Genomic DNA, 15,274 nt, shown 5'->3' with positions numbered 1-15,274 from the left:
CGTAATATGCTATAGTGTTACAATGGTATTCAGACATTACCATGGAGGCACTATGTGGATAAGTGCTCTGGCACTTCATTGTGTAACGTGGTAGTACTATGGCCTGTACCCCAATACTGTGGCGAAAACCATAGATGAGTAGGTTCTGTGTCATTTCTGTGTGTACTGTGGTAGTACTATGGTCTGTACCCCAATACTTTGGTGTTCCATAGTACTATACTACAGAACATGGTGTACCATATTACAATACATGTACGTCTCTGATTTTACCATAGTATAAACCATAATAGATTTGCTGCATTTGTCGTGTTATGATGATTATTGTCCTAATCTTAATAAACTGTTATGGTTGTGCAAAGCATGTACTGTAATTCTTTTGTTGTTGTTGTTGTTGTTTAATTTTGCAAAATGGAAAAACAACAAAAGAAGCTTAGCTAGTTAGCTATTGTTTCTTGTAGCTTGCAGGCTGGCTGGCTACTTTAATAAATAACTATTGATTTATTGAGCTTTGCCAGGTATCATTGTGAAGTGGCATCTCCACCACTGATTATCATTTAACCTTTAGAGACACACGCATTTGAGGCATACTGTAGTATCAGTTGAATATGTAAGCACTTAACCTTTAACTAACTATCAAATTTTACACTCACACTGGTCTTTGGAATAACCGTAGAGCCACAGCGAGAGAGAGAGTCATGATCGTATTGTATGGCGTTACCACAACTTTTCACAACTGACCAAGCCACTGTAGTTTAGCAAACAAGCGAATTATTAGAATAGTCACACTCTCCGAAAGATGATGCATTTTGACATTACAGCTTAGAGGCAGACAGGAAATTACACTAAAGGCTGCTATTGACTTGCTGTCAGAGGTGTAATACCGCTGACAGTTGCTAAACACTAGGGGTGGCTTGCAGACTATAGCTGACAAATTAATAGGACAGGAGTTGCAGAGGTGCAAATCACCTTCCTCCGACGTTGTGACCTTCTTAGGGCAAAAATCATACATAAAATATCGACACCTGATGCTTTTCTTTTTTTTCCTCCCCCCTGCATCATCATGTTCCCCCAAAGTCCTTTAAATAGTACTACTTAAAATTGAGGCAACAGTAACTCACTCTCTTAAGACCAATTAAACTTGAAATGTAGCAGGTTCTACTGTATCTGCATCATGAATGCTTTATTCCTGTAGGGAACTGATTCTCCTGCTGCCAAAACAAGCAAATCTATCGAAGGCGCTTAATAAGAAGCTGATGAGCTGATTCTGGTGTTGATAGTGTGTTCAGGGTGAAAATCTCTGGTTTGTTCCGACTTGTGAATTTAATTCATAGACATGTATAATGATTGATATTCTTGAATGATTTTCATCTTGTGAAGTTCCAGAGTATGGGTTACTCATCCGCAACTCATCACAATAGCACTAAATTTGATGGATTATGATTTGATGAGCAAATGGCTAAATGGCATCTCTGTGCTTACTGCCTTCGTAGGGAGCAAGATTTAGATGGCTAAAGAGAATGTGCTGAATAATCAATCCGACAACTCCTCAGCAACGCGCACGACCCTTTTTTTTAACGAGTTTCTAACAGTTAAAAATGAAGGGATGCATTAAGATGAAATGAAAGGCCTTCGACTGCTAAAAGCTTGGACTTGCTTTAAAAAAAACAGGCAATGGAACTAGATATAGATATGGAGTTCAAAATGTGCTGTTACTGATGACTAAAAAGAAAAAGTTTTCATATTCATCACAAATCATTTTTAGACCTCCCACACACCTATTAAATGACATTACTGTGTATTACAGAGCTTGCTACAGTAACACAGAGCTTGCTACAGTATGACCTACAGTATAATAGAGTTACCAGACGCTTTATTAGGAACACCTCTAGGCCTGCGCATTCATGGTATTATGCAATCAGTCAGTCATATGGTGGTAGTGCACTTGCTCGCTCACTCACTCACTCATCACCTATACCACTTTATCCTGTATTAAGGGTCGCCGGGGGCATGGAGCCTATCCCACGAGACGGGCACAATGCGGGCTACACCCTGGCAATCCACCCTGGAGGTGCAAGGCATCAGTGCTAACCACTTTACCCTCGTGCCACCAGTAAAAAACATTGGGCAGAAAAGACCTTTGGTTAATGTTAACTTCAAAGATCAGACTGGGCGGGGTAAAAAAAAACTTCCAATCAATTTGATTTTTAAATGGTTGTTGGTACCAATCGGTATTGCTTGTTGCTGGTATCTTGGGATTTTCACTCACAGCATCTCTAGAACATCCAGGGTGTCATAATAGAAAGTTAAATAGCCGGTCTTTATAACGATAATGAGCATGCAGAAAAAGAATGCATAACACAATGAACTCTACATCAACGAAACTGGTTCCACTCTATGCCAAGAACTTGGGGCTACAGTGGGCACAGTATGAACTGAAAAACATTGGCAGGTCAATTTGTGGGTCAGAATTTTGGACAGCAAATTCTGTGGACCAAACTTGCCATGTTTGAAAGGTTGGGGGTGGTATAACGGTGTGGGAAATGTTTTTCCTGAAACACACTGGGTCCCATAATATAAATCTAGCCTACTGTGTATCTACAGTACGTTATGTATTGCTGCAGAACACATGCATAGGAACAATTAACCCATTTTAGATTAGTCTATTCGGTGCGTCCACCACGAAATTTATGATTAATTTGTATAGGCGCAGTTAGCAGTCATTTTACAACGAGGCTGACATTCTTAATTTAGACCGAATATCTTTCAGTACCTAAGGCAGGAAGAAAAAAAAATCTGCTGATGATAGCAAAAGTGGGTTTGTGTAAAAAGAAACAAGAATTTCAGAGCTAAAATGCCTACAGACTTTGAAGGGGAGACAAAACGAAAGGCTGACTGACAAAAGATGAATTGTAGTACATATACTATTAATAAGCTGTGTTCTACAACATGAACAATGCTTATTTGTCCTTGCCCTTATTACCTGTTCTCCTGCTCTCCTGTTCAGCCTGGTCCATTTTCTCAGTTCTTGTCAAGCAGATTTCCCATTACGTGATTGGCATAACAAGCTGTTCTGCCTTGATGCAGTTACTGAGCGTGCAGTCGTAACAATGTGCCGCGGTAATTAATCCAGCCAATTTTATTGTGCGCCACATGTCAAGCAATCAATGGCATCAACGTCTTGTTTGGGTCTGCTGTCTTGTTTACTATTTTTAATTATATTATAGTCATGGAGGCTATATAGAGAGTTATATGGGGGCTAATGACACCAGCGCCCTTCGTAATGGCCAGGGCGCCTCTGATAATGCTTTTTAAATTGCGGAGGAACTTGTGATTCAATTATCAAAGCGATATCAGAACCATCTTATATCCCATAACAATTACAATTCCGACAGGATGAAGAACATGTGGAATTAAGCAGAAATAAAAGAAAAAGAAAAGGAAAAGACATTAAAGCAAGAAAAAAAGATACACACTAAACATTCTAACTTTCAAAGCAGCTGCATCAATCAAAGATAAAACACTTAGCAATTTGTTAAACAAAGGTAAGAATTGTGTATAAGAAGGAAATATATAATATGAATTTATTATTTGTAGGAACTTTCTATTTTAATTAGATATTCAGGCATAATCTTATTGAATTGTCTCATTATTATTATTTTTTTTCCAGATTTTCTCCCTAATTTAGTCGTGTCCTATTTCCCCCCATCACTAGGGGGCTCCAAATTAAGCCTACTACAATCTCTCAATAGGGAGGGCTAAAGACTATCACGTGTTTTCTCCGAACCACATGATGCCAACCGACCGCATCTTTACGAACTGATCGCTCACACTCTTGTGGAGGGCGGCGTTACACACTCGGAGGACAGTGCTATCTACTCCATCCACTTCCTCGAGTTCAGAAACACCCCTGATTGGCCGTAGAACAGTAAATAATGTCAGTGCACTAAATGCCTCTCATGCCTCCCTCTGAGAGAGCACGGCCAATCTGTTCTCTCTAAGCCCTTGGCTCCGAGATGTTACAGCATCACCCGTGGATCAAACCAACTATCAGCGAAGATAGGGCGAGCACTTTACCACTGCGCCACTTGGGGGATGTACAGTACAGTAATGTCCATTAGTTGAGAAATCAGGACAAGAACTAAGCATCAGCAAAACAACAGAGTTAATTCTACCTTCCTCCGTCCTCTCATTGCTATCTGTCTTTCATCTTAGTCTCTCCCCAGATTTCTGTTCTAATTAGTTTTTTTTTTTTTTTTCCTCCACAGTTATACAGTACAGTATGTGCAAGTGCAGTTGCAATCACACAACAAGAAGTAATTCCTGAGGCATGCAGGGTAAGCTGCTTGGCTTGGACAGGTGCCCAGTGATGCCTGATACTCCTTTTGAGAGTAGGCAGGTCCATGTAATCATTACAGAGATCTGCTCTAATTGGGAACGAGTGAAAAGGATAGCTGCTGATTCACCCTATTATCTGCTGAGGCACCCATGAAGTATATCACAAAATAATCAAAAGCTTGGCGTAGACGGACCTCGAAGAAAAGTGTTATCCTTGTGATTAGGTTGTCCATCATAAATAGTGCAAATCAAAGTATCAAACCAGAAGACATAGTTACTCTAAACTGTGTCAGAAATGTATTTCATACCCACTATCATATTGCTAAAGCAACATAACCATGAATATTAGACCTGTGCCTGATCTAAAGCAGAAGAGCATTCTGACGTCTCCGCCCCAGCCGTCTGTTCAGGTCTCCCAGCCTCAGTTTGTGCTAGTATGTGTTTCGCAGGCTCACAGAACAAACATTAATTTACCCCTTTCTACTACAGTGGTGTGAAAAACTATTTGCCCCCATCCTGATTTCTTATTCTTTTGCATGTTTGTCACACAAAATGTTTCTGATCATCAAACACATTTAACTATTAGTCAAAGATAACATAATTGAACACAAAATGCAGCTTTTAAATGATGGTTTTTATTATTTAGGGAGAAAAAAAATCCAAACCTACATGGCCCTGTGTGAAAAAGTAATTGCCCCCCTTGTTAAAAAATAACTTATCTGTGGTTTATCACACCTGAGTTCAATTTATGTAGTTACCCCCAGGCCTGATTACTGCCACACCTGTTTCAATCAAGAAATCACTTAAATAGGAGCTACCTGACACAGAGAAGTAGACCAAAAGCACCTCAAAAGCTAGACATCATGCCAAGATCCAAAGAAATTCAGGAACAAATGAGAACAAAAGTAATTGAGCTCTATCAGTCTGGTAAAGGTTATAAAGCCATTTCTAAAGCTTTGGGACTCCAGCGAACCACAGTGAGAGCCATTATCCACAAATGGCAAAAACATGGAACAGTGGTGAACCTTCCCAGGAGTGGCCGGCCGACCAAAATTACCCCAAGAGCGCAGAGACAACTCATCCGAGAGGCCACAAAAGACCCCAGGACAACATCTAAAGAACTGCAGGCCTCACTTGCCTCAATTAAGGTCAGTGTTCACGACTCCACCATAAGAAAGAGACTGGGCAAAACGGCCTGCACGGCAGATTTTCAAGGCGCAAACCACTTTTAAGCAAAAAGAACATTAAGGCTCGTCTCAATTTTGCTAAAAAACATCTCAATAATTGCCAAGACTTTTGGGAAAATACCTTGTGGACCGACGAGGAAGTGCGTGTCCCGTTACATCTGGCGTAAAAGTAACACAGCATTTAAGAAAAAGAACATCATACCAACAGTAAAATATGGTGGTGGTAGTGTGATGGTCTGGGGTTGTTTTGCTGCTTCAGGACCTGGAAGGCTTGCTTTGATGGATGGAACCATGAATTCTACTGTTTACCAAAAAATCCTGAAGGAGAATGTCCGGCCATCTGTTCGTCAACTCAAGCTGAAGCGATCTTGGGTGCTGCAGCAGGACAATCACCCAAAACACACCAGCAAATCCACCTCTGAATGGCTGAAGAAAAACAAAATGAAGACTTTGGAGTGGCCTAGTCAAAGTCCTGACCTGAATCATATTGAGATGTTGTGGCATGACCTTAAAAAGGCGGTTCATGCTAGAAAACCCTCAAATAAAGCTGAATTACAACAATTCTGCAAAGATGAGTGGGCCAAAATTCCTCCAGAGCGCTGTAAAAGACTCGTTGCAAGTAATCGCAAACGCTTGATTGCAGTTATTGCTGCTAAGGGTGGCCCAACCAGTTATTAGGTTCAGGGGGCAATTACTTTTTCACACAGGGCCATGTAGATTTGGATTTTTTTTCTCCCTAAATAATAAAAACCATCATTTAAAAACTGCATTTTGTGTTTACTTGTGTGCAATTCCACCTGTTTGGTTCCTGAATGCAGTCATTAGAGGATGAAGATTTACTTCTGATAAAGAAATGAAGACAGCGGTGCATTCGTGGCTCGCAGCTCAGCTTAAAACATTTTTTAATGATGAAATACGAATGCTTGTTGCCAGATGGACAAAGTGTATTACAAAACAAGAAGATCGTCATTTTCTCTAAAATGTAGTTACAAGGACAATGTGGTCTCCAATTTAATCAACTACATATGTATAGAAGCTTTGATACCAGTTGTAGAGCATTCGACAAAACTAAAACCTCATAGTGGATTATGGACTCAGTGTGGCTTTACATCAATTGAAAGCAGTTGGTGCCACCAATTGTCATAGCTGGATAAGTCAGTGTGTTCTCTCGCAATGCAATTTACTGTAGTTGCAGAAGACATCATGTAATGACCACAGCAGAAGACAAAAGCACTAAAAAGAAACCATAAAAACAGGATTTTTTTTTTTTAATTAACGTGTGAAAATTTAAATTGCGATCTGAATCAGCAGAGTGAATCACATAAGAGTTTAAAAGGGCGACATTCATTTGTTGGAAGCTATAAAATATTTAACACAAGACTATAGTCTGCAAGATTTTACTAAAGCACCACTATCTGCTAAGTAAAGAGTCCTTGCTGGTTTTTGACTAATGCTACAAAAGCCCTTATACCTGAGACATTATCCTTTAGTTTTGTGTCCATGCCAAAAACAGCAGCCAAATTTCATGCATAACTCGTATACTGTCAACTCAATTTTTCTTAAAGAGAATCCAGATGATATTTAAGAGGGGTTATTTTAATATAAATAAGCAACTTGCATTCTCAGGGAGTTCTGTATTCCATAAGGCATAGTCTATGGTCCATCAGCATTTTGCTTATTGAATTAGCTAATACATCATTTGCCATCATTTACCTTGTGATGAAAATAAATAAAAAGCCATGATAGCTAGACATTTAGGGAATACTTTTTAGCTTGATATGTAACTAATCTAAATGCAAATGTAGACACAACTAAGTAATGTGGTGCTACAGTACATGGGGTTTAGGAGCCACTATGGAGATATGGAGTTATGCACATACAGACTAGTAGCTAAAAGAAGAAATAATATTTGTGGTACAAAAGAAGATCTTTGTGGTAGAAAGATTGTGAGATTAAATCCCAAACAATGAATTGGCTACAGTAGAGTATGTGTGGGCCTGGAGTCCAAGAAGCAAAAGTCGCAGTGTTTTCTAGATGGGAGGGGTGCCATTACTTTCTCCCTTTTTTTTTCGATAAAAGCAACATGCATGCTTAAAAGTACATTTTTCCCAGCGTGTGTTCAACTGCTTTGTGATATACAGTAGCTTAACCAAAAAAGAATCTTCTAGTGTCTAGTGACTTGGAAATGCGCTAGCCTTGACGCTGACTGATGTTATATATGAGAACTAGTTAGTGGGTGGGAATTGGCAAACCACCAAATTGGAAGGAAATATGGTTAAAATATATATTTTTTAAATCAAAGCCATTTTTAAAGTATCAGCTAAGCTGTAATGTTAAACTTTATTGCTCTCTCTTTCGATTTGAGTAGATAGAAACCCTAGGTCTGTACTGTATGGCTTGAAATAATGGCCTGGGAGCATTGCCAAAACGGCCGCCAAATTGAAAGACGTGGCTATGAGGACTTATAATACCACAATGCTAACAACTACAAAGGGTATAATGGAAAAACATTCCCCTCAGCCAAAAATTATAATGATGACAGAACTTTTTTAAAGACGCTATACTCTATACTTCAAAGTACAGGAATACAGTGTTACACCTGTTGACCTCGATGTCCTCTATAGCTCCTGTTCCATTAAGTACAAGTTTGTTAAATCTGTGTATATCAAGATTAATAATAGTATTGAATTATATTACTGGATGATATAATAGAGACTAATAATGTTGGAGTGCGCTTGAAGTCAGGAGTCTTCATCAAGGCTGACCTACCTTCCACTTCCAGCAGTGCATCAATACCATGGACATGGAGATGAATTATTGAAACTGTTCATAAGGACTCTGAAAAGAAGGGCCCATGCATATTCATTTAGCCTTCCGTGTCAGCTGTTGAATTGGAAAGTCACAGGTACCGAAAGCGCCTCTTTCGATGTTTCAATATGTCTGTCTGGTGAAAAACTATCAAGTGCTTCTTTGTATGGCTTTTTTCTTTCTTTTACTTCCATTAATATGATACTTGCTTTCTTTCTCTTCTATCGTTCTTTCTCAAGTTGATATTGAAAGCCTTTAAATGTAAACTATGCTATTTAACAGAGATATAAGATATATGAAAACTAATAAAATGATGAATGATGAATTAAACTTTTCTTTTCAATCCATGATTCAATTTCATGGATGTAAAAATATATATAACCCATATGAAAACTTACGCTAAGCTCTACTTTACATCACATATTGATAAGTTCTGATCTAAGATCAGTGTTCTGTTTGTCCTACTGTAGCCTAAAGAACACAACAGCATGAGAGCACCTGATTCGAGATGTTTTTTTTAACCCTGAAATGAAAGTATATGAACCCTTTTGTCTACAAGGATAAAGAATAAAAGAAATACATACATATATATATAACACAGATCAGTCTAAGGGAGAAGAAAAAACACATTTGATTAGCTGAAAGAGTTGGATTTAAAAGAACAGACCAGCATGAAGTGATATATTGCGCTCAGCTGTTATAATGGCCTCTAAAGTGCACTACAGAAAAAAAAATGGAACAGCTCTTAGAAAAGGTAAAAAAAAAAAAAAAAACCCAAATGTACCATGAGTGATTGCTAGATGGTGCCAAGTCAAGAAGATAGACAGGGCCAGTGTGTGACTTGCAGGAGTAAAGAACAAAAAATAAAGACAGACAGAAAAGTTAACGCTTTGACGAGAGTAAATAGAAAAGCCAAACAGAACAAGGTGAAGGATTTTCCGTGTTTATTTTACTTAAAGTAAAGAGGATTAGGGGTGATATTGTACCTTAAGACCTTCCTTTTCTTTCTCTATGCGCTGGAACTCGAGATGCTCTTTGACCAGTGCTGCCTCCTTGCTCTTGATCTCTTCTGTGAGCTGACCGGTCTCTTGGCTCATGGACTTCATCTTGCGCTTCATATCTGTGATGTCATGCTGTATACACACACATACATACACACACACAGATAAGATTCATCCTTTTATCCTGTATTGCGCTAGCCTAGTGTATATCCTAGGAGACAAGGCAGAGAACATCCTATACAGGGTGCCACATCATCGTAAGACACACATACACCTACAGGAAGTTTGGGAACGCCAGTCAACCTAATTTGCTTGTCTTTAGACTGTGGGAGGAAACCAGAGTACCAAGGGAGAACCTGCAAACTCCAAGTACAAACTGTAGATCCCAGGTGGGACTCGAACCCTCGACTCACTATGCCACTGTGCCACATACAAAGCTGACCAACAAAAAAAGAAAGACATATCCTAACACATAAACAGAAGGACAACCAAAACACAAGTACAACCAACTCTATGAACAAATACACACAAATTACATTATGAAACAGATCGAATCATGGTCGAGTATACAGTATGTGCTTACACACTACCACATATCCCCACACAGAATAAAGGAAAAAAACAATTGTCTGTAGAAGGCTGTAGATTTCAGTTCGGCTTCACTTGTCCCCTTGAGCGGGTTTTCTCTGCGAGTTTCCGCAGTCTTTTAGGATTATTACCTGCCACAGTATGGGAGATGATCCTAATAAAATCTCAGTTGAATCCTATAACAGATTGTTTGATAATGTCTGTTCTCCATGTCAGATTATATAGATGATGAAGATTCCCTAACAAAAGATATGCGATTAAAGAAAATGACTACTTTCTGCTTATATCATCAATCACCCTGATCTTGGCTCGTGCAGAAAATAGGACTGCATAAACAAACATTTTTCAAAGTGAACTAGAGCTAAAAAAGGGTTTTTTTTATTTTCTGGCCATTGGCCTGTGTTCTTTACATTTCCAAATTTGCACTGCTGCCTATGTATGTTGCAGGATTTATGCATCATACCATTCTGTTCTCTAATTTGTGTTGTAGCAGCGTTCGCATGTTGAAATGTGTTTTCTTTGGCTGCCAGGGAACAAGACCTATTACGTAAGTTTACTAAGACTGTTCATTTTTAATTCATAAAAAAAATATAAAATAAAAAATACTGTAGGCTTATTCTATTTTCTGTGACCATGCTGTTAAAAAAAAAAGAATACAATGTCATGGCATGTTGATATGCAGTGGATACAAAAGGTCTACATGTCCCTGTTAAAATTGCAGGTTGTTTTATGATGTTAAAAAGGATTTTCAAGAATAAAGTGATTGTCGCAACCAACAAAATTCAATGGAAAAACAAATAGAAAAGAGGCAAGGATAATACCTACAATAACTTGGTTGTTGTTTGCACAAACATTTAAATAAGACTTTATTAAAGCACCATTTGCTTGTAATGCAGCACTCAGTCATTTAAGGTAAGCGTCTCCCAGCTTAAAGCATTTTGATTAGGCCATTTATGCTTGCTAAAATGCTCCAAATCTATTAAATTGCAATGGGATCTCTTGTGTGCAGCCTTCTTTATGTTATTCCCCAGGGTTCCGAGACGATTTTATAGCTAAGCTATAATGATGGGGCCATTTGAAGATATTCCTTAGTTGACTTGGATTTGCTAGCTGAGTGATTGTTGTGCTGGAAGGTGACAATTTTTCTTCATATTCAACTGTCTGCAAAGGCCTGCAGGATCTATGCACAACATACAAAACTTGAGCCCAACAGCTGGATGGTGCCGCCACCACCATGATTCATCTGGGCTTTAGTTTACTGTCAGTAGTAAGTTGTCTTGTTTTTGAGCCAAACATATTATTTCAATTTGACCTTGGGCTCGTCAAACAATAACACCATATGGTCGGGGTCATTTGGTTGGGCTTTGATGTTTCCTTTGCCCATTCCTTATGATATGCCATAGAACAGAAATAGTGTAAAGAAAGCATTCACAGCGTTTCTCGATACATTTAATGTTTTGTAAAGTCTTTTGCACCCCTCTTTTGATTATTTCCTTTCAACAATGAAATCTAATGCGTTCTTAGTTCTGGCTTCAGTAGTTGAATGAAACCAAGACAATTTCAAGGAAATCTTATAGAAACAGCTGATCTTTATTTAGAGGTTAATCAAAGTCACTTCATTGACACAAGTATGATAATTACATTTGCATGAGTTAATTGAGTTCATTCTAAACACAGTCACATGCCCTATTATAAAAGGGTGTGCATACTTCTGGAACCAGGTTATTGTAAGTTTTTTTTTTTTTTTTACTTTCTTTCTTTTTTCTTTTATTCCCTGAATGTGACAACTTGAAGAAAGAGTTCTTCACTTGAATTTCTTGGTTGCTACAGTATATCACATTACTGGTTGAAAGATTTATCTTAATTACCTTCTCTTTTTTTTTATTAACACTAACAACCTGAAATTTTAACAGGGTTGTTTAAATGTTCTATATGCAGGAAAAATAATCAATAATAAACATAAATGTTAAATAAATATTTTTCTAGATAGCATGTAACACTAACCATATGTTTTTCTTTGTTACATAACAACACATATGCTATTTAATTTAATATAAGCAATGTGGAATTTCCACCATACAAGTGTTAAGCTGTTATAATAAAAATGTGTCTATTTAACATGAATCATATAGGTATAATCAGATCAGATTACTATAAACCTGCCATTAGAATTGCAAGAAAATGTAAATTAATCCACAACTTCCGACTGATCAGATTTTAAGAATTCAGCACCACGGTGCTGTCCAATCATTGATATTCACTTCCTAGTACTGTTACACTGAAATACGCACAGACTACTGTCACTGCTTGTGCATTTGGAAGAAAGCTGCCTAAATAGACAACATTTACGCACTCTTGAGCTAGTAAGCAATAAACAAATGCCATATGCACATTGAACTGCTAGTGATGATGGATGATGATAAAAGATGTGACAAAACTTTTAAGCTCTTTTACAGTATGAAATTTGAACATTAGTGTGTGCCTACGTTCGGGTAGGTACAAGACAAGGCACGCACACAGTCTAGCAGAAGCATACAGGTTATAAATATTAAACAACCCGCACACTTAAAAGCAAAGTGTCAGTATCAGTATTTAGTCGAAAGCACACAACCAACTATAAACACAGACCTACAGTAGCTGGAAAAAGCCCATTTTCTTCTGTAGCTTCAGATGACAACTACAGTGTTTAACTAGGGCAAGGACAGGACTTTAGACAGGAGCGTAGGAGTATATTTTTTACCCTTGCAATTCAGGTATTATAATAAAAGAAAGTGGAAGAGTAAAAGGAATACAAAATGCAGGGACTGTCCTTTGAAAACGCAGCAAAGAAATCTCTTCCTGTGGCGTCTCACGGTATAACTCAGCTGCTGATTCCTCTTCAGCTCTCTCAAAAGAATCAGCAGTTCAGTAAGACTGCTGCTGAGAGAGTCACTCATTAGGAGAAAGTTAAGTAAGGACTTTCAAACTTACATACCTGCAGGAGCCTTTTTTTCCCACGAGTCAGTAATGCACTTTCATCCTGCATGGATACACGCTAAATGCACAGCATATAAACCAAACTAAAGCTACGGTGAATGGTTTATGAAAATTGGGCCCAACCAGTCTGTTTTGGGAATAAAGTATTCTCTTGTTGATTATTAGCTTTTGTTTAATACACTGAAGAATTTTGCAACAGCAAAACACAGATCAATAAGGTATATCAAATCTGTTTCGATAGTTTAAATAAATAAATAAAATATGAAGTTGAATTACTGTAAGTATGTAATGAACTTGTTATAACCGGTTAAAAATCATGTTACACTACAAACATCAAAGGCTGAAAAGATGCATCAGTTGCTGGCAGCTGAGTTTGTATTAGCCAGATAAATTACGTTTACATTAATTAAATGCATCTGATTAACTAGTGTTAGATAAATACAGTATCCTGCCTTGAATCTCTTTTTAATATTAATAATCTATATTTCTTAATAAAAGTGTGGGCCTTCTACTGTGTCTTTTAATATTGTATTACATACGTACAGCATATGACATTTATGAAACAAATTTGTTTTATAATTCTGTTTAAAAATAATAAAATTGTGCTTTTTTTTAAATACTTTTCTTTCTTTTGTCTTGAGGAATACTTCTCCAGGATTTCTGAATGACTTTTTTGGTTCTCATTTTCAGTCTAGTCCAGTTGCTTCAGTTTCAAGGAAATGTTTTTTTTTTTTTTTTTTTACGTGACCTATTAATCTTTCAAGCATAAATAAAACATCTAACTTAATGAATAACCAGTGAGAAAATGGCGCAGGCAATAAAAAATGATTAGGCTGGAGATTAGTATACTGGTTATGTTGGAAGCCTGTTGGCTGGAATGAACGAGAGGGGAAATGAGGTTGCTGCTACGGTTGTTTGTTCTCATTTCTTTAATGTAATCTTAATTGTTAATTTAATCCTGTACATAAGATAAAGCGGTCATAGGATCGCGGAGGACGGGGTACACCCAGGACAAGGTGCTAATCAATCACAGAGCACGTACACACGCTCATTCACACACTACCGGCAATTTGGAAACACCAATTAACCAAACCTGCTCTTTGGACTAGGGGATACTCAAAGGAAAACCCATTAAGCATGGAGAAAACATGCAGACTCCATGCACAGAGACCCGAGGCAGGAATCAAACCCAGAACCTGCAAGGCGACAGTGCTAATTGTTATGCCACTGTGCCACTTTAATTTAATCTACATCATTTAAATTAATTGAATCTACATCATTTTATTTACTTAAAATTAATATGAAGATATAAGGAATAGCTATGTGTTTATGTTAAACCCCATGTAACCTGCTTGTAAGCCAAAGCAGGCATTTAGCACATGCATGAGCACCTAACGTGCACAGAGTTAACCTGTTCTCCCTGTGCTTGATAGGTTTCCTCCAGGTACTCTGGTTTCCTCCAACACTCCAAAGACATACAGGTTAGGCTGACTGGTGTTTCCAAATTCTCCTTAGTGTGTGAACGAGTGTGTATGTACAGTATGTGTCCTGTGATAGATTGGCACCCTGTCCAGGGTAAAGTGGTATAGATGATCAACAAATAAGAGATCATTTAGTTAGTCTGTGTTTAATGACCACTAACAACTTTAGCATAGATTGTGCATGTTTATGCATGCATAATGCATAATTTCGTTTTTAAAAAAGTGTTTCCGTGAATGCTTTAGTGACAGCATTTGTAAATACTTTTTAAAGCATGTGGCCAGAAAAAGTGGACAAAAGATATCAGATGTTTCAAGGACTATTAGGCACACCATCTGAAAACCACAAAGAAGTGCACCTGACTATGGTGAGGTGTGTTGCCTTGTACTGCTCTGTTGCTGTACTATAAACAAATTTAGATGACAAATACTTAACTTAAAAAAATTATACTGTCACTATATGATTTTATATGATTCTGTGACAAACTGTGAAAAAACAAGTACAAGACAAACATGACTATGATAAATAGTGTAATAAAGTAAAACAGGTAAAAGTGCAAAACAGCACAATAAATAAAAGATCTGTATGTGTATATACTGTATACCTGAGTATCAAGCAGATTCTTGCTGTAATTGTTGCGTTCAGCCCTGACTGCCTCGTAAAGATTCTGTTGCTGCTTAAGCTTTGTCTCTGCCTCTGCGATCTTCTTCTTGTATTCAAAGATCTCCATCTCTCGCACCTTCAGTTCCTCCATATGCGATAAAACCTTGGACGAGAAATGCGGGAACAGAAAGAGAAAAAGATCAGTGTCTGATATGTCAGAAATATGAGATTGACATCCTTCACTTCTAATCATGATTCCTTCCATTCGTCTTTCCTCAAACTGTCATTACATGCCCC

General features: G+C 37.8%; 1 protein-coding gene across 1 annotated transcript in view; it reads right to left on the bottom strand.

Annotated features, from left to right (window-relative positions):
* cfap58 (cilia and flagella associated protein 58) overlaps positions 1-15,274 on the bottom strand; it is a 132,336-nt gene that overhangs the window by 78,613 nt on the left and 38,449 nt on the right. Inside the window, 2 exon segments of the mRNA XM_053477311.1 lie at positions 9,317-9,463; positions 14,979-15,140. Of these exon segments, the coding sequence (XP_053333286.1) occupies positions 9,317-9,463; positions 14,979-15,140 (309 nt within the window).

Source organism: Clarias gariepinus, chromosome 18, assembly GCF_024256425.1.
Source record: "Clarias gariepinus isolate MV-2021 ecotype Netherlands chromosome 18, CGAR_prim_01v2, whole genome shotgun sequence".
Classification (NCBI taxonomy): Eukaryota; Metazoa; Chordata; class Actinopteri; order Siluriformes; family Clariidae; genus Clarias; species Clarias gariepinus.
Note: the sequence above shows the minus strand (reverse complement) of the source record. Positions and strands in the feature narration are given on the sequence as shown.